This window comes from Electrophorus electricus, chromosome 19 (genome assembly GCF_041902795.1).
Source record: "Electrophorus electricus isolate QZ-2024a chromosome 19, ASM4190279v1, whole genome shotgun sequence".
Taxonomy (NCBI): Eukaryota; Metazoa; Chordata; class Actinopteri; order Gymnotiformes; family Gymnotidae; genus Electrophorus; species Electrophorus electricus.
Window position 1 is genome coordinate 7,147,677 of NC_137515.1, and position 17,634 is coordinate 7,165,310.

At 49.9% G+C, this 17,634-nt stretch overlaps 1 protein-coding gene across 9 annotated transcripts in view; it reads left to right on the forward strand.

Moving 5' to 3' along the window:
- The window catches only part of exd3 (exonuclease 3'-5' domain containing 3), a 35,086-nt gene that overhangs the window by 6,347 nt on the left and 11,105 nt on the right, over nucleotides 1-17,634 (forward strand). For 3 of the 9 annotated variants that reach the window (XM_081702089.1, XM_081702091.1, XM_081702090.1), the window contains exons 4-19: nucleotides 3,002-3,349; nucleotides 4,550-4,603; nucleotides 4,701-4,840; nucleotides 5,045-5,151; nucleotides 5,244-5,317; nucleotides 5,643-5,681; nucleotides 5,985-6,151; nucleotides 6,283-6,433; nucleotides 6,830-7,028; nucleotides 7,348-7,457; nucleotides 8,029-8,212; nucleotides 8,497-8,663; nucleotides 9,080-9,283; nucleotides 11,398-11,451; nucleotides 11,764-11,895; nucleotides 13,003-13,047. In XM_081702089.1, the coding sequence (XP_081558215.1) occupies nucleotides 3,002-3,349; nucleotides 4,550-4,603; nucleotides 4,701-4,840; nucleotides 5,045-5,151; nucleotides 5,244-5,317; nucleotides 5,643-5,681; nucleotides 5,985-6,151; nucleotides 6,283-6,433; nucleotides 6,830-7,028; nucleotides 7,348-7,457; nucleotides 8,029-8,212; nucleotides 8,497-8,663; nucleotides 9,080-9,283; nucleotides 11,398-11,451; nucleotides 11,764-11,895; nucleotides 13,003-13,047 (2,175 nt within the window). Of the gene's footprint in view, nucleotides 1-3,001; nucleotides 3,350-4,549; nucleotides 4,604-4,700; nucleotides 4,841-5,044; nucleotides 5,152-5,243; nucleotides 5,318-5,642; nucleotides 5,682-5,984; nucleotides 6,152-6,282; nucleotides 6,434-6,829; nucleotides 7,029-7,347; nucleotides 7,458-8,028; nucleotides 8,213-8,496; nucleotides 8,664-9,079; nucleotides 9,284-11,397; nucleotides 11,452-11,763; nucleotides 11,896-13,002; nucleotides 13,100-17,634 lie in introns of all 9 variants that reach the window. The other 6 variants (XM_081702093.1, XM_081702094.1, XM_081702095.1 and 3 more) reach the window with 3 other exon arrangements.

The following is a 17,634-nucleotide window of genomic DNA, read 5'->3' on the forward strand; positions in this document are numbered from 1 at the left end:
ATTCCAGACACAACCTGGCTTGTGCACAACAGTCCAGCACCTCTGATCATGCTTCCAGGAAAATGTAGAAAAAGGGGCAAAAGAGAAGTAAAGAAGCTGCTGTGGGTCACGGTGGGCGTTCTTTCACTGCTAGTGGTACCTGTGTGTCGGCGGCACTACAGGGTGCTGTGCTGGACACTGGGTGTACCGGTACCCTCTGGGAAGGTGTATATAGTGGGGTGCTGGAAATGGGAAACCGGCAAAAGTTCCTCATGGCTAACAGGCAGGGGAGTAGAGCCTTTAGCAGGTCCATGGTACTCACTGGTTTGCATGACACGAGCCTCACTACCAATATTTTAAATACCCTTGGATGAACACCTGCATATGCTGCTTCTTTTGGGCCTGTATTTTCTATGTGCCAGCCAGATGGCATGGAAGCCACATTTGGGAAGGTATTCCCTACCTGGGAATACCCACACTGCACTCGACTGGGATTACTCCAGTCTGCGATGAGCCGGGTGAGAAGCCAACCTCACCACCATGTCTGAAAGCACAACCTCAATGAACTGGTGTGGCCACCAGTTTAGGAACGGGTGTTTTTAATGTGGTTTTGGATTCATTGTCGTCTATTCCTATGCAAACTGAAATGGGATGGTGGGTTGTCGATTTACCATGTACCTTGCAGGAGATCACAGCATCACAAAGATCTGATGCCCTGTGCAAAGATTTGAGGCAAGCCAGTAAAAGTCCCACCCTGGGAAGTATCCACTGTGAAGAACAACAAGGTGTTCTTTAGCACAATGTGCCATCCAAGCACAGGGGCTTAAGGGTGTGTTCAGACTTTCTGTTTGATTAAAACAAACCCTGATGTGATTGCTCTGTTAGTATCGTTCATTAGAGCAAGAGAGCGTGCTACCTTTTGTGTGTGTCTTTGTGTGTGTGAGAGAGAGCTACCTTTTCTGTGTGAGAGAGAGCGAGAGCTAGCTTTTGAACTCCAGTGTGCAAGTGTGCACCCAATAAGCTGCCCAGACCCTTTGAGCAGGTCCTTTCAGTCCAATTCCAAACAAACTGTGGTGCAGTATTTCAGTTTGAACACAGTATGGACCAAACGGCCCAAACACAGAATGTGATGTCACAAGATGTGACCCTAAAAAGATAGACTAGAGTGGTGTTAGTGAAAATGAGCCAAGGGCAAACATGGAGAACCAAGGAGGGAACATTTGGTCCAACAAGTATATCTGTACTGAACTGGAAAATTGCACAAAAATGTGCTTTCTTCGTTACCTCCGTGATGCATGCTGCTGCACATACACAATCCCCACAAGGGCATTTAACTCGGAGCAGAGCGTTGTTCTAGCTTCGTAGGTATTATTGTCACTCAATATATGGCATAAAAGCTGCTCACTCAGTATGTGACGTTTCCATTTAACATGTGTTTACGTCTTTTGGTTTGACGGTAAATGTAACAAAATCAGAAATGTAAATATGACCTTAATTAGCAGCTTGTGGTTCCTCCAGTCCTGGAGTTCCAGTTCCTGCTGTATTACAATAGGAACGTATGGAATCAGATTTGCTCAGGTCACTCGTCAAAAGTTTAAAGGTAAACTTAAAACCTACCGGTCTGTTGAAAAGTGCAGGCGTGAAAGCACCAGGAGAGATGACGGTGGTTGGTTTGATGGTACCCTCAGTTCACAAGGCAGGTGATGAGCAGCCTGTGTGAATGCCATGCGGTCCTGAAGTTGTCCACAGCCACAAACGGAATTAACAGAAAGAAGGAAAAGGACCCTTCAGGCAATGGTAACCTCCTTCGTAGGAAGCAGACACCCAGAATGGCATAATTGGCTTCCTGAGATCTGTCTTGTCATCAGTACTGCCGCTCTGGAGACAACAGGCATCACACCTGCCTCTGCTGGCTCCTGGGCGTGACCCAGACAGCCTGCTGGAATGCGTTATACCACATGCCCCTGCATATAGTGCACTCCGATGACAGCAACTTCTCAAATCTGAGGTCAAGAGACATGTGGGTGTAGCAAATGCTAGACAAGGCAGAAATGATCATGCATGAAGCAAAGACCACTGTCTAAAGCCAAAAAGAGAAGAGGTTAGGTCTGTTGAAATATTCTGTCCGAAGGGTCGCTAATGAATATCGAAATTAGTTGGAATTAGTCACTCTTAACGTGGTGGACTTGAAACCCTCTGTTGGTCTCAACAAGTTGATGGCTGGATTGAGGGTGTTGTGTTATATGCGTAGCCAAGATTGGTGACGACGTCATTAACGCTGGTCATGCCTACTGTGGGAGGTCACGGAAGGACCCTGTTTCTTTGGGCGCACACTATGCGCCAGGAAGTAAAGAGGGATGTGGATGAGGGCGGACCAGGAAGTAAAGGGGGATGGGGTGGGGGCGGACCAGGAAGTCAAGAAACGGGAGTAGAGGCGCAGGGTGAACATGGGGCTTGGTGCCAAAGGAAAAATGAAGCAGGATTCGAGGACAGCTCACACAGCTTATTATTTTTTGTTGATAATTCGCTAAGTCTACTTGGAAGTATTTTTGACAACTACAACATGAATTTGCGTTGATAGTTTTAGTTAGGTGCACCGCTGACTTAAGTATAGTGTGGCGTGTATTTAAACCCACTAGATTTTCCTTGGTCCTCATGATGTCTTACTCAAGCTACTTGCTTGTGGTTGAGAGTTACCCCACACTTACAGTTTCCTCACTGCCAGCCTGGGGGGCCTGTAGCAATGCACAGATGAGTGTTTCCTTTACTCTGGCTAATACAACCCGTGTAGGTCTTGCTCTTTAGTTAACACTCTAAAAAGCACCGTGAGGTGCAGGTGAATCACAGACAGACCTAGGGAGCCCCTGGACAGTCCACATGTTTGCTCACTCCCAACCCAACTGTACCGCCTACTAAGAGTCTTCAATTGCTTAGTTGGAAGGTGAAATAAGAGCAAAAATGTGGACCGTCAGGGGATCCCTGAGGGAAACACTACCTTGACGGAACTCTCCTCCGCCCCAAGCTGAGGTCGGAGAGCGTGTCTGGATTCTCCCGGCTGCGGGAGCCGCTGGCCGGACTGCTCACCCTGCTGGAGGGCTGTCCGGGCATCCAGAAAGGCAAATCCACCACACTGGGCCAGTTCGTGCTGACGGAGTTCGTGCGCTGGAGGCGTGGCACCTCACGCGCCAGCCTGAAGGGCCTGGCGGGAGAGGAGAGGCGGCGGCTCCAGCTGCAGGCCCTCGGGCTCATCAAGGCGACCCAGCCCGGGTACATGGAGCCCCTGCTGGACATCTTTGAGCTGGAGACGCTAGAGACAAGCCTGCTGCTGGAGCATATTTCCTACCTGCAGAACAGCTGTGCCTATAAAGAGGTATGCAATCATACACACACACACACACACAGAGTAAAGGAAATACTTAGATAGGCTATTAGGTACAAACTACACTCTCAGATTGAAATACAATTCAGTCACATCTCTCTGTGTTCAGCTCAAATCACGTGCTTGACTGCAGAATAACTGAACCTTGAACCTTGACTGCTGAGTCATTGTTGAGGCCCCCTGTTCGTGAGCCACTACACTGAGCCACGTGAGCTGTGGGTTGGCTGACAGGCCGATGCACTGACCCTTGGGCTTGGGGCCGGCTCGCTCCGCCTGTCTTTGGCTCTTTTCTCGGGGACGCTCTTGGTGGGCGGGCTGGGGCGGATGGTGCGGAGGTCCTCGGGGAGGCCAAAGGCCGTGGGGTTTAGGGACAGGGTCAGGTAGACGTCCAGCAGACAGTATGTGTCAATGGCTGGAGAGAGAGAGAGAGGGAGGGAGAGAGAGAGAAATGGAAAAATGAAAACGGGGACATTTGCCAGGGACAAATGGTAAAAGAGAACAGGGACATTTTTCAAATGAGAAGGATGAGTAAAAGCAGAGCCGTAGCTGTAGCTCTGTAGCTGAAAAGCTCTGTCATGCTTACTGGTGTAAACACACACACACACACACACACACCCCAAAACAGGACTGTAGAATGAAACAGTGTGTCATGCATACTGGTGTAAACGTGCGTGCACACACCCGCACACACCCACACACACCCCAAAACAGGACTGTAGAATGAAACAGTGTGTCATGCATACTGGTGTAAACGTGTGCGCACACCCACACACACCCCAAAACAGGACTGTAGAGTGAAACGGTGTGTCAGGCATACTGGTGTAAATGTGTACACACACACACACACACACACAGTTTTAACAAACATGTATACACTCACACATGCACATGCTTTGTTTTCGTATTAACAGGTAGTAGTACTAGTTTTAAACTGTAGACAAGCGTTGTTTGTTATATACTGAGGTGTTCAAGTATATTCCCTGCAGAGCTTCCGAATCTTTCTAGGGTCTTGTCATGTGTGACTCAGTGTCATGTGTACCTTGATGTTGCATTATTTTTGTTGTGTTTGTGGTTTTCCTTCCCCCCAGCCCCAGGTAATTAGAGTTTGTTATACCTAGCAAATATGAACTAAAGGCACGTGGTACAATATTGCATGAGAGAGTTTAACTAACTGATTCCCTTCCCTGTTAGGCGGCATTGCTTAGCGTGAAGCTTCAACTACAGAAGGAGCTCGACATGGAGCAGGTCAGTGAACGTGCGAGGTGAAAACGACTATAACTACAATACCCACAGTTCTGCACTACTTCTTCTGAGTTTTTCACCCTCTCTTTGGCTGTGGCAGATGTGTGTGCCTCTGATCCTCCTGGACAAGCTGCCGTTGGCGGAGTCGTTCGTGCAGGGCCAACCCGAGCTCCAGGAGCGGCTGGTCAGGCTGCTGGACTCCTGGTGCAGTCCGAGTTTTAGACTGGAGGAACTGCGCAGGTGACCACGGCAGGAGGCGGGGCTTGCTTGCCTAAAGGCGGGGCCAGATTTAATGCACCAAAAGCAGATATAGCGCACCTGACGACATAAGAGAGAAATTGATTGTTCGGAAAGGCCGATTTGACATTTCCATGTTGAGAATCATTAGGTCGGTGCCAGCCAGCCTTAATTCTGTGTGTTGTTCCACCTTTGGTTGTGACACAGGCAGTATCCCCGCGTGTCTCTCTCCAAACATCAGGCGGACCAGATTCAGCCCAAGCTCCTCTGCAAACACGTCTTCCGGCTCATGGAAAAGTTTAACGTCGATCCGGGTGCGTGCGTGCCGTGTGCTCCCCGTGCGTCTGCGCCTGCCGCGTTGGCCTGCAGCCTGTGTGGTTGTTTCATGCTGTCCCTTTGCTTGCAGGCTTGTGTGTGAACTCTGTTCACAAGAGGAAGCTGGACTCACTGCGGTTCCTCATGTACAAGAGGTTCAGGGAGGTGAGCAGGGCCCTTCAGCCTCCGCATGAACGCCTTTCATTAGCACTACAGCACACGGAGTTCTGCCGATTCATTACAACTGCTGAATTCTTCTGATGAAGCGCTGGGTTTGTCAGCTATAGGCTCATATGACTCAAGTAAACAAAAAATGCGTTACCTAATAAATATGTAGCAAAAGCAACCCATTGCCTTTGTAATGCATAAGGTACACATGGAAGGTAAATTATAAACTATAGGCACTCTCCCATATCTTCAAATAGTAATAACCATAATAAAAGGTGTATATATGAAAAATATGTTCTGAATCTTATGAACATTGTTTTAGAAAAGCATGACTGAGGAGAACTGGAGCGACCATGTCCAAGTAGGTCCATCACATGCAGGCGTGTGTGTCATTGTGAGAGTGTGTGTTTGTAGATTTGTGTGTGTGTTTGTCTGTTCCAATGTGCGTGTGTATGTGCTTGTGGTTCTCTGTTGCATTGTGCATACGTGTGAATGTGTCTGTCTCTTGTGTATCTCTGTTTCAGTGTGCATGTGTGTCTGTTTCGTTGTGTGTGTCTCTGTCATTGTGTGCGTGTCTGTGTGTGTGCGTGCATGCGTTCTTGTTTTTGCGCGTCTCTGTTTCACGTTGTGTGTGTCCCTGTTGTGCGCATGCATGCATCCTCAGGTCACAGTGCAGGGCAGTGTGGAGCTCCAGGTGGTGTTGGTGGAGCTGTTGGTGAGGTTCTGTGGGCTTCGGGCAGCTGCGCAGTGGGCGGAGTTCTACAGCGTCCCTAGAGACAGGCTCCCGTTCGGGGTGTGGGACGCCATGCAGAGCTGCGCCTCCATGCAGCTGTGAGCATGCAAACCACCCCACTATACTCCAGATACACGGCTCAAACACACACCCCCTCTCTCTTATTCTCTCATGTTTAGACAAGCACTCAGTGCTCACCCTCCTGCCTGTGCTCTGCTGTCCCCCTCAGAGAGGAGCGTGAGGAGAGCGCCCCCTTGCAGTCGTGGGTTCCTCCGCAGCTGCACCAGCGGCGCTACTACCAGCTGCCTCTGGCCCAGCACCAGGTGCACTTCCTGCAGACTTTAGAGCAGCTGCAGCGGTGCAGCGACGCCATCTTACAGGTACGTGCGCTGGCTGCCTTTCCCTTCTCCCCGGAGAGCTTTAGTTCCTGCACCCCAGGCAAAGTGTCTGACATGGGAGGAGGAACCTTCCGGATTCTGTGCTTGCTTTGTACATGCAGGAACCAAATGTTCACCCAGATGTATGCAGGAGTGTAATGTTTAATGACGTCGTGTTTGTCTTGTTTGGTTGGTTTTTTTTAATTAGCTGAATATTTAATGTGACACTCTAGTTTAGCACCATACAAGCATTTTTCATATTTCGCAATGTGTTCCGTGAGTCTGGTAGGGCTCCGCTGATGTGTGCGGTTCTGATCAGGGTGGAGGTGATGCTCGGGGTTTGGGTCTGGGCAGTCTCAGAAGGGCCGCTCACGTGTCGTCCCCTGCTGCTGTTCACAGCCGGGCCGGGTGGTCGCCGTGGACATGGAGTGGCGGCCCAGCTTCGGCACGGTGTGCGCCCCGCGCCTGGCGCTCATCCAGCTGGCTGTGCAGGACTGCGTCTTTCTGCTGGACCTGTGCTCGCCCGGCCTCCGCCAGCACCACCAGACCGTGCGTCTGGTCTGCTCGCTGCTGACCGACGAGGAAATCCTCAAACTGGGTGAGCGGCGGACACGTCCGGCTCGACGGCAGCCACAAGGGCGTGGCACCGTCTGGCGGTGGGTTTGGGGTTAGGTCCCCGGTACGTTGGGAAATAAGATATCTCTACTGTCTCACGGTCTCGTATGGGAAAGTATAGAGCCTGCTGCTCTCTCCAGCAGGTGTGAATGTTTGAAGTTTTGGTGTGGGCAGCGTATGGTGGGTATATTGCTATCTGTGATCATTTTTGGATGTTCTTTAAAATTTGTTTTGCCTATGTACGTGTGTATGTGCATGCATGCATGACGTGTGTGTGTCCGCGTGTGCGCATGTGTATAAAGGTTATGGAATGTCTGGGGATCTGAGGAGTCTGGTGACCACGTGGCCTGAGCTCAAGGAGGAGTCTTTGGAGGTTAAGGGAGTGTTGGATATGCTCCATGTCCATCAACAGGTAATACGTGCTGCTGTATCTCTATGGCAACCAACCATGCTCTTACAGGTGTACGCCAGCTTCCCCTGCTCATACAGTACTCATACACTACACACACTAATGTATACACTAAACACATACACTAACACTGCGAACTATTTAAAACAAAGCTAGTGGGAATCAGATACATTTTCCCATTTGTAATGCCTGCCATGTCTGTTCTGATACCTTACTACAACCAGGTTAATTCTGTAGCAAACATGGCTAAATAATCGAAGCTGGTTGGAGTCAGTTAGCGTGATCTCACTTTAATAATGCAACATCATCCTTCTGGTATTTATAAGCAACATTAGTGAATATAAGAATTCTTTTCATTTGAAGAGCAAACAGTATCACCTGTTGCGTCCTAGTTTTGAGCCCGTTTTCTTGCTGATGCACTGAAGAACTTTCTAGAAATCCAGACATCACCGCTGACAAAGACTGTAGTTTCTGCCTGACCTTCACGACGCTTGACCGTAGTGGCCTGGACTCTACAGGGCTGTGTGTGTTCACTTGTATCGCGTCCCGCTTTGTCCTGGCGTCCCTACGTTAGCTGCAGCGTTGCTGGCGGGGGAGCAGGCGCGGAGGGTCTCGGCCGCCGGAGGTGAGCGAGGCCTCCACGGAGAAGGGCTTGAGCCTCATGGTGCAGCAGGTGCTGGGAAAACCTCTAGACAAGTCGGAACAGCTGTCCAACTGGGAACGACGACCACTCCGCACCAGCCAGCTCCGTTACGCAGGTTGGGCTTCATTTTCGGAAAATTCCGCTTGACCTGTGGTCCGTTTGTGCCGTTTGTGTGATCAAAAATCTTTCTGGTTTCGATCATGATTTCTTTGTTTTGCTGTGTGTGTTTACACCAGTAAGCATGACGCACTGTTTTGGTTACAGTCCTGTTTTGTCTCATCCTGCTTTCACTCTCCCTTCTTTCTCAGTTGAAAAATGTCCCTGTTCTCTTTTACCATTTGTCCCTGGCAAATGTCCCTGTTTTCATTTTTCCATTTCTCTCTCTCTCTCTCTCTCCAGCCGTTGACGCGTACTGTCTGCTGGACGTCTACCTGACCCTGTCCCTAAACCCCACGGCCTTTGGCCTCCCCGAGGACCTCCGCACCATCCGCCCCAGCCCGCCCACCAAGAGCGTCCCCGAGAAAAGAGCCAAAGACAGGCGGAGCGAGCCGGCCCCAAGCCCAAGGGTCAGTGCATCGGCCTGTCAGCCAACCCGCAGCTCACGCGGCTCAGTGTAGTGGCTCACGAACAGGGGGGCCTCAACAATGACTCAGCAGCGAGACAGGACAAAAACATGGCAATGTGAGCTGCAGATACAGACACAGCTGTGTTTGGACCTGTGAGGGTGTTTTTTGTCTCTGTGATGGTAAAAGTAGAATATCCTCCACTGGGTTTGACTAAACTGTTTAAAAAGGGTGTTTAAATCAAGATAAAAACATGAGTAAAGGTTTGAGTAGCTTTTAAAGCAGATTTACCTGCTCCAACACCACAGACGCAACTTTAGAATCAGTCATTAACTGTGTGTGCATTTGTGCGTCCGCATGAATTTCTCTGGTGGTTGGTGGTGTAAAAAGCCCAGTTCTGGTGTTCTGATTCCTGTCAGGCTGACCGGGATGCCCTGGGCCCTGCAGGCCACCTGGAGGGGGGGGTGTCAGCCGGCAGGAAGCTGCAGGAGGCCACAATGGCACCCCAGGAGCTGCGCGTGGTGTGTGACAACATGCTGCAGGGGCTGGGGCGGTACCTGCGCTGTCTGGGCGTGGATGTACTGATGCTGGACAACACAGATGACCACAAAGTAGCTGCAGAGGTGACTGACGCACACACGCACATACTTACATATGCGTGCTCACATGCACGCACGCACGCACATACTTACATATGCGTGCTCACATGCACGCACGCACATACTTACATATGCGTGCTCACATGCACGCACGCACATACTTATATATGCACATACACGTGCATACTTGCATATGCACGCACACATGTGCATACTTACATATGCACGTGCACACACACACATACTTACATATGCGGGGGCACACGCACATACTTGCATATGCGGGGGCACACGCACATACTTGCATATGCGGGCGCACACGCACATACTTGCATATGCGGGCGCACACGCACATACTTGCATATGCGGGCGCACACGCACATACTTGCATATGCGGGCGCACACGCACATACTTGCATATGCGGGCGCACACGCACATACTTGCATATGCGGGCGAACACGCACATACTTGCATATGCGGGCGCACACGCACATACTTGCATATGCGGGCGCACACGCACATACTTGCATATGCGGGCGCACACGCACATAGTTGCTTATGCGGGGGCACACGCACATACTTGCTTATGCGGGGGCACACGCACATACTTGCATATGCGGGCGCACACGCACATACTTGCATATGCGGGCGCACACGCACATAGTTGCTTATGCGGGGGCACACGCACATACTTGCATATGCGGGCGCACACGCACATACTTGCATATGCGGGCGCACATGCATGCACACGCATGTACATACATATGAATGCACAAACATATGTACATACTCCATAAACACGGATGTACATACATACACAACCACACCCACATACTCATGCACATGTGTACACATGCCCATAAACATGCACATGCATACCCACACACACACACACACACACACATGGACATTCATACGATATACATACACACGCATGCAAACACATACATATATACTTACATATGCGCGCACACATGCCCACACGCACATACTTACATATGCGGGCACACACGCACATACTTACATATGCGGGCGCACACGCACATATTTACATATGCGGGCGCACACGCACATACTTACATATGCGGGCGCACACGCACATACTTGCATATGCGCGCCCACACGCACATACTTACATATGCGCGCACACATGCCCACACGCACATACTTGCATATACGCGCACACATGCCCACACGCACATACTTACATATACGCGCACACATGCCCACACGCACATACTTACATATGCGGGCGCACACGCACATACTTACATATGCGGGCGCACACGCACATACTTACATATGCGGGCGCACACGCACATACTTGCATATGCGCGCCCACACGCACATACTTACATATGCGCGCACACATGCCCACACGCACATACTTGCATATACGCGCACACATGCCCACACGCACATACTTACATATACGCGCACACATGCCCACACGCACATACTTACATATGCGCGCACACTCACGCATACTTATATATGCGCGCACACATGCACGCACATACTTACATATGCATGCACACATGCATGCACACGCATGTACATACATCTGAATGCACAAACATATGTACACACTCCATAAACACGGATATACATACATACACAACCACACCCACATACTCATGCACATGTGTACACATGCCCATAAACATGCACATGCATACCCACACACACACACACACACACACACACACACACACACACATACATACACATGGACATTCATACCATATACATACACACGCATGCAAACACATACATACATACTTATATACGCACGCACATGCATACAAACATGCATGCGCACACTCACATGCACGCACGCCTTCACATATACACATACACACACACTCGCACGCGCGCACTCACGGGTCTCATTGGAAAAGAATTACATGTTCGAACTGTTTAGGGTTTGGATTTTACATTTCTGAACTTCTACATTTTGCTTGTTTTGTGTTTTGTCTTTTGCATATGATGGTTGCAACGAAACATTTGCACATATGGAGAATGTTTGAGCAATAACCAGTTCTGTGTCCAAACCTGCGCTCTCTGTCTCTCTGTCCATCTGTCTCACTCTGCGTCTCACTCTGTTTCTCCCTCTGTTTCTCCCCCTCTCCAACAGTTAGCCCGGACAGAAGGACGCATCATCCTCACCTCTGGTCAGCCATACCAAACTGTAAGCATGTGTGCATGTCTGCACATTTACAAACACAGAGGGAGGCTTTTACAGATTAGATCGGTTTTCCTCTGCTTGTACACACCTGAGTCAGCGCTCAGCTGTGCTAGAGCGAGGCAGGATACGCTACATGCTGTAAGAAAAGTGTTGTGTTGCCGTGGAGGGTAGCAGCTCCTGATTCCATCCCGACTCTCCAGCTGTGAGCTCCCGGAGCAGACAAGACGTGCGGCGGTAGGTCTGCTGGGACTCATGGCTCCAGAGTCTGTCTCACGCCCCTGCACGGTGCTTCTCTTTCCTCTGTGTCTCACACAGCTGAGGTCCCAGGTAGCGGAGGGTCGCTGTCTCACTCTGGACTGCTCAGAGAAGGCCCGTGACCAGGCTGTCCACGTCCTCAAACACTTCCACGTCCACCTCACCACTTCCGACATATTTAGCCGATGCCAGGTCAGTTGGGGTCGGGCGTGGGCGTGTGGGGGTACGTGTGGGGGTACGTGTGTGTGTGTGTGTGTGTGGGAGTGTGTCTTGGCTCCACATGTGTGTGCGTGTTTCCTCGTTGCTCTTATCAGCCAGACAGGAACCCTCTTCCTCCTTCTGCAAAAAAATAAATAAATAAATAAATCGAGTTTCATTTTATCAGCTCGAAGTTCGATGACCAGAAATGAAAACAAACCAAAAGTTACAGAAGCCCCAGCACGAAGGCACTGGTAGCAGAGCATGCAGGAAGTGGGCGAGATAGAGCCGCACTCTGGAGGCACGTCCCCCTGTGAATCACCCTTTTGAAGTGTCACTGAGGTATTCACTGGAACAATGGCTGAAGTCGTTTTTTTTAAATTATTTTCTTTAAACTGTAGGCTATAAACAAGCCGAGGGGCAGAGGAAGGTCTCGTGGGGGGGGTAGACGAAGGAAGAGGTGGAGATGGAGAGAGGGATGAGGTGAGAGAGAGGAGAGGTTTGTGGGTAGTAGACTAAATACAGATTGGCGCGTGTTGCCGTTGTTTCGCACATCGGGATGGATTGGTGAGAGTCCGAGACGAGTGAAGCTCTCGGGCGAGCGAGCGAGAGTGTTTCTCTAGAGTGCTCTGGGTGGTCTAGAAAAGAGAAGCTAGCTAATGAAATGATGAAAATAGATTCCCGATCCAGCAGGCAAAGCTGCGTCGTGTAAGCCGACAGGCAGCTAGACGCTGCATCGGATGGAAAACAACAAGATGAAGACGGATAAAGTGGCTGATTGACTGCTATTGTGACATACCTGATTTCCATCAGAGCAGAGGTCTGGGTTTCACTCCTCAGGTTGTGTGTGTGTGTGTGTGTGTGTGTGTGTGTGTGTGTGTGTGTGTGTGTGTGTGTGTGTGTGTGTGTGTGTGTGTGTGTGTGTGTGTGTGCGTGTGCGCGTGACCACAAGGCAGAGAAAAAACACTGGTACATGTGCACTTGATGTTTGGTTTTTGTTTTGTTTTTTCCTCAGTTTTCAACCCTGGAATTTGAAATATGAATCGTATGAATGTAAAGCATAACATGTCTCACCATCAGTGCATGCTTGTTTGCTTTCAGTTGTGGCTTCCGTTGGAAGACTCTGCCCTGTGTACTCCAAGAAACGTAACTCAGCTGTCCGTGAAATTCCTCAAATATGTAATCTCCTGTATGTCAGGTGTGTGTGTGTGTGTGTGTGTGTGTGTGTGTGTGTGTCCAGCCTCTGTTCCCTGTCCCCTTCACTCAGCTGATGGTCATCTCATCCACATTTGGAGTCTGTGGCATGTGTTTGTGCTGAGCACCAAAACAAAAATGGACACACTTTTGGAACAGCTGTGTTGTTTTGGGGTTTTTTTTGGGGGGGGGGGGTTAGTTTATTTATTTATTGCTGTTAATATGGAAATCGGTTGGCAGTGATGGACAGTACAACAAGGTGAAAGAACGTGGAATTGGAAACAGAAAATAAAAAGCCTTTAACAGAGTAGAATGAAAAGGCTGGGGGGTCTCTGCAGAGGTGCACCAGGGCTGGTATGTGCAAGCCCACCCAGGCGAGGGTAACCCTTTTGTTATCTGATTGTAGTGCTTTGATGAACAGTAGCCGCGTCCCCCAGGCAGGGACAGGCATTCCTGCACTTCTTAAGCCTGCACCGCTGCGTGGCCCATTGATACCATCACCAATCATTAACTCTTACACTGCTGGCTCCACCATCATCCCTGCCTCTGTCCCTGCCTCCGTCTCTGCCTGTATCTCTGTCTCTATCTCTTTCTCTGCGGTCACACTCTCTCTCTCTCGCTTTCACACACACACACACACACACACACACACACACACACACACACACACACACACACACACACATATACACACAAAGCAATCCATATAATAATTTAGACTTTTAGCATTTTTCAGATACGAAGGGGTGTTTTACAACTTCCCTTTCATGCTTTAAACTGAGAATAAGAGGTCATCTGAGGTTATGATACTGACTAGCTGTGATTCTCCGTTGCTTCATTATCGCAACACATCTCCACAGTGTCACTGCAAGTGTCCTTTTTTGTGGTGCAGCTAATCGAGACGGAGACGGTGGGCACCTAACACACTGTCATTTTTGAGACTCGGATTAAGCTGCAGGCAGACTTGCATCATAGAGTTTTAAATGAGTCTGTAAGCTTGTGCCTGTCTGCCTTAGATGTAGCAATGCTTCCAGTTTCCTCCCAGGCTCCAGGTCCTCTTATAGTCATCACTCCTCATAATCACTATGGACTCATCCCAGTTCCTGTAATCCCATCACCACCCCTTCCTAGCCATTATGGACTAATAACTAGTCGTTCCTAGTCATCCCCTTATTAATGGTTTGATCTTTTGGCCTTTTCTTATTGCTTGTCTTGTTGTGCTATTAATCATAGCTGGGCTTTCCCTTCTGAGTCTTCGTTCCTCTCCAGGTTTCTTCCTCATGCTCTAGGGGGGTTTTCCTTGCCACTGGCACCCTGGGCTTGCTCACTGGGGGCTTGGACTCGGACACGTCAAGCTGCTTTGTGACAACGGCTGTCGTAAAACGTACTAAAGAAATAGCCTTGAATTTTTATTTTTTAATTTTTTAATTTTATTTTATTTTTTGCATATGCAAGACACTTTATTTTTTGCAGTGTTGGTTGTTTTTTTTTTGCGCACACGGGTAGCACCTCTTTTTCTTTTTTTTTCGCAACCTCAGCCACAGAACTGATGCAGCGGTCATTTGTCAGTGTGTCACACTGACATCAGGATTTCCCCCTGGTGTTTTCTGCGTACTCGCACTATTCTGTTTTGCTCACCACCGTTCCCTTCAGCTTCTCCAGAATAGATCCGTCCGGGCAGAGCTTCACAGACAGCTGGCGCGACGTGCTTCTTGCCGTCCAGTTCTTCACGGGGGCCAGCTTCCCCCACGCTGGCATCAGATGTCTGCCGTCCGTTCGTAGAAGGGCGGCGATGAGGCAATAGCGCCCTGGTTCCCACAATCCCCATGGGTGGGGTGAGGGGAGACAGGAACTGAAACGGCGTGAGAAGATGGAGGGAGAGAGGAAGAGGAAGAGAGCAAGCATGAGTCGGAAAGCAGGCTTTGATCTGCGGCAGCGGCACCGGCACCGGCTCCAGAAGGGAGGCTGAAGTATGAGGGAGCCGAAGCTCGCGCTGAGGTGTGGGGGTGGGCGAGTGTACCTGTGGCTCTGATCTGTATCTGCGGCCCCTGTCTGTCTATCAATTACGTTTTAGTTTCCTTTTTCGTCATACTTCCCTTTTACATATTTTTCCCCTTTTTACTTTTTGCGATCTAACCGTCAGAGAGTCTGAGAAATTCTGCCTTTGTTCTGCAAATGAGTGTATAAGTAAATTTGAGGTAGGCTGTAACTCCACTGTGCGAGGAGGAGGAAGACGGGTGTGCGTTCATGGTGTGGGAAGGGGAGCCGACATTCTTCACAAACGCCAAGACATTCCAAAGGAAACCATTTCAAATATTTCCCTGTGTGTGTGTGTGTGTGTGTGTGTGTGTGTGTGTGTGTGTGTGTGTGTGTGTGTTTGTGTATGTATGTGTAGGTGTGTGTGTGTTTGTGTGTGTTTATGTGTGTGTTTATATGTATGTGTAGGTGTGTGTGTGTGTGTGTGTGTGTGTGTGTGTGTTTGTGTGTGTGTGTGTGTGTTTGTGTGTGTGTGTGTGTGTGTGTGTGTGTGTGTGTGTGTGTGTGTGTGTGTAGGTGTTTGTGTGTGTGTGTAGGTGTTTGTGTGTGTGTGTATGTGTAGGTGTTTGTGTGTGTGTGTATGTGTAGGTGTTTGTGTGTGTGTTTGTGTGTGTGTGTGTGTGTGTGTGTGTGTGTGTGTGTATGTATGTGTAGGTGTGTGTGTGTGTGTGTGTGTGTGTTTGTGTATGTATGTGTAGGTGTGTGTGTGTTTGTGTATGTATGTGTAGGTGTGTGTGTGTTTATGTGTATGTATGTGTAGGTGTGTGTGTGTTTATGTGTATGTATGTGTAGGTGTGTGTAGGTGTAGGTGTGTGTGTGTGTGTGTGTTTATGTGTATGTATGTGTAGGTGTGTGTGTGTGCGCGCGCACGCCTGACCATATATGTGTGTTGGGGCGGCGGGGGGGTGGAAGCTTCAGCTACTGTTAGTGGGGCCAGTCTGACGTAATGACGTGTTGTCTGCACCTGAGGCAAAAACCTACACTGGTGCACATATGCGAGTGTGGGAAAGTGGCAGAGCTTCTGCGAACGTGTGTTTGTGAACAAGTGAGAGGGAATACGTGCGTGCGGCAGGGTCAGGGGGCCGCGGGGGCTGGGGTGGAGGGGTTCGTGGGCACAGGTACCACCCGCTACCAGGTACTATTCTTCCCCGGGCTCTGATCCGAGTCTCCCCTCTTGGTCCGGCTCACGCGGGCCAGGGCTCCCTGCCCAAGCCAGCCCGGGGTGCATGTCCTGACGCGCACGTGTTCCAAGGGCGACGGCTGCCTTTCCCACCAGCAGACCTGACTTGGACTTCTTTTGCTTCTTCACACCTCACTCTCTCTCTTCACAGCAGCTTGAGCCTTTCTGGTGGTGTCGCACCAGCAGGAAGACGGGCGTTCACACGTTCCCTTGCACTCACGTAGGTTAAGTGCGGAGGTGGCTTATGACAGTGTGGTCGTGAAGCTCGTGTGTGCGAATGTCTGCATGTGTTTGTTTTTGCGTGTGCACACCCTAGTGTGTTTCTTCGTGTGTCTAAGTGTGTGTGTTAAGTGAGAGTGTTTGGGGGTGTGCGCAAATTTGTGTGTAGAACAGGAGCGCGGTTTCTTTTGGCACCCGTCGGACACTCGGATCTGACTCTGACTCGCTGGGTGCAGGAATCCCCAGCACCCGCCAGCTGGAATGTCCTGTTTGGCTTGTTCTGTTCATACTTTTTGTGTGCCCTGTTTTGATTGGCTGGGCTGGCATCTCTGTGTGTGTGTGTGTGTGTGTGTGTGTGTGTGTGTGTGTGTGTGTGTGTGTGTGTGTGTGCAAGGCTGTACAGCCTTTGCTGTTTGATGTGTCTCATTGTGTGGAAGCCAAGCTGCTTCCTGCTACCTCAGAGAAAAAGACTGATGGAGAGAAAGACAGATTGTGTGTGTGTGTGTGTGTGTGTGTTTTGGGGTAGGGGGAGGTGTGAGATTGTGTGTGATGACCCTTGTTTTGGCTTTGTCCTCCATTGACTAAACCTCCTAATGGTTTAGTGCCTGATGTCCATATTTAGCCAAGCCCCTGGCAGACACGAGCTAACACACACACGCACCACAGGAGCTCTTGGTTCCACGATAATCCTCCTTAAGCATCAGTAGCACTGTAGCTCTTCTCTGAGACGTGCCCGTGTGTGCCAATCAGTGTCCCCCGATAGTGCCGCCTCTTTTCTGAGGTGTGCCCGTGTGTGCCAATCAGAGTGTCCCCTGATAGTGCCCGCTGAGTACTGAGGCTCTAAGGAAAAGCAGAGAAGGGCCTGAGCAGTTGCGTCCTGGTGTTCAGGTGTTACTTTGACACGTACCACCTTCCTACACAGTGCTGCCAACCAAGCGCAAATACCCCTTCATGCCAGCGGTGTTCCCTAATGGCAGCAGCCTCTTTCAGAAGGATAATGCACCTGCCACACCATGTTGACTTGGCCTCCAAATTCTCGAGATCTCAGTCCAATCCGGCAGCTGTGGGAGGTGCTGGAAAAACAACTCCATGGAGGCCCCACC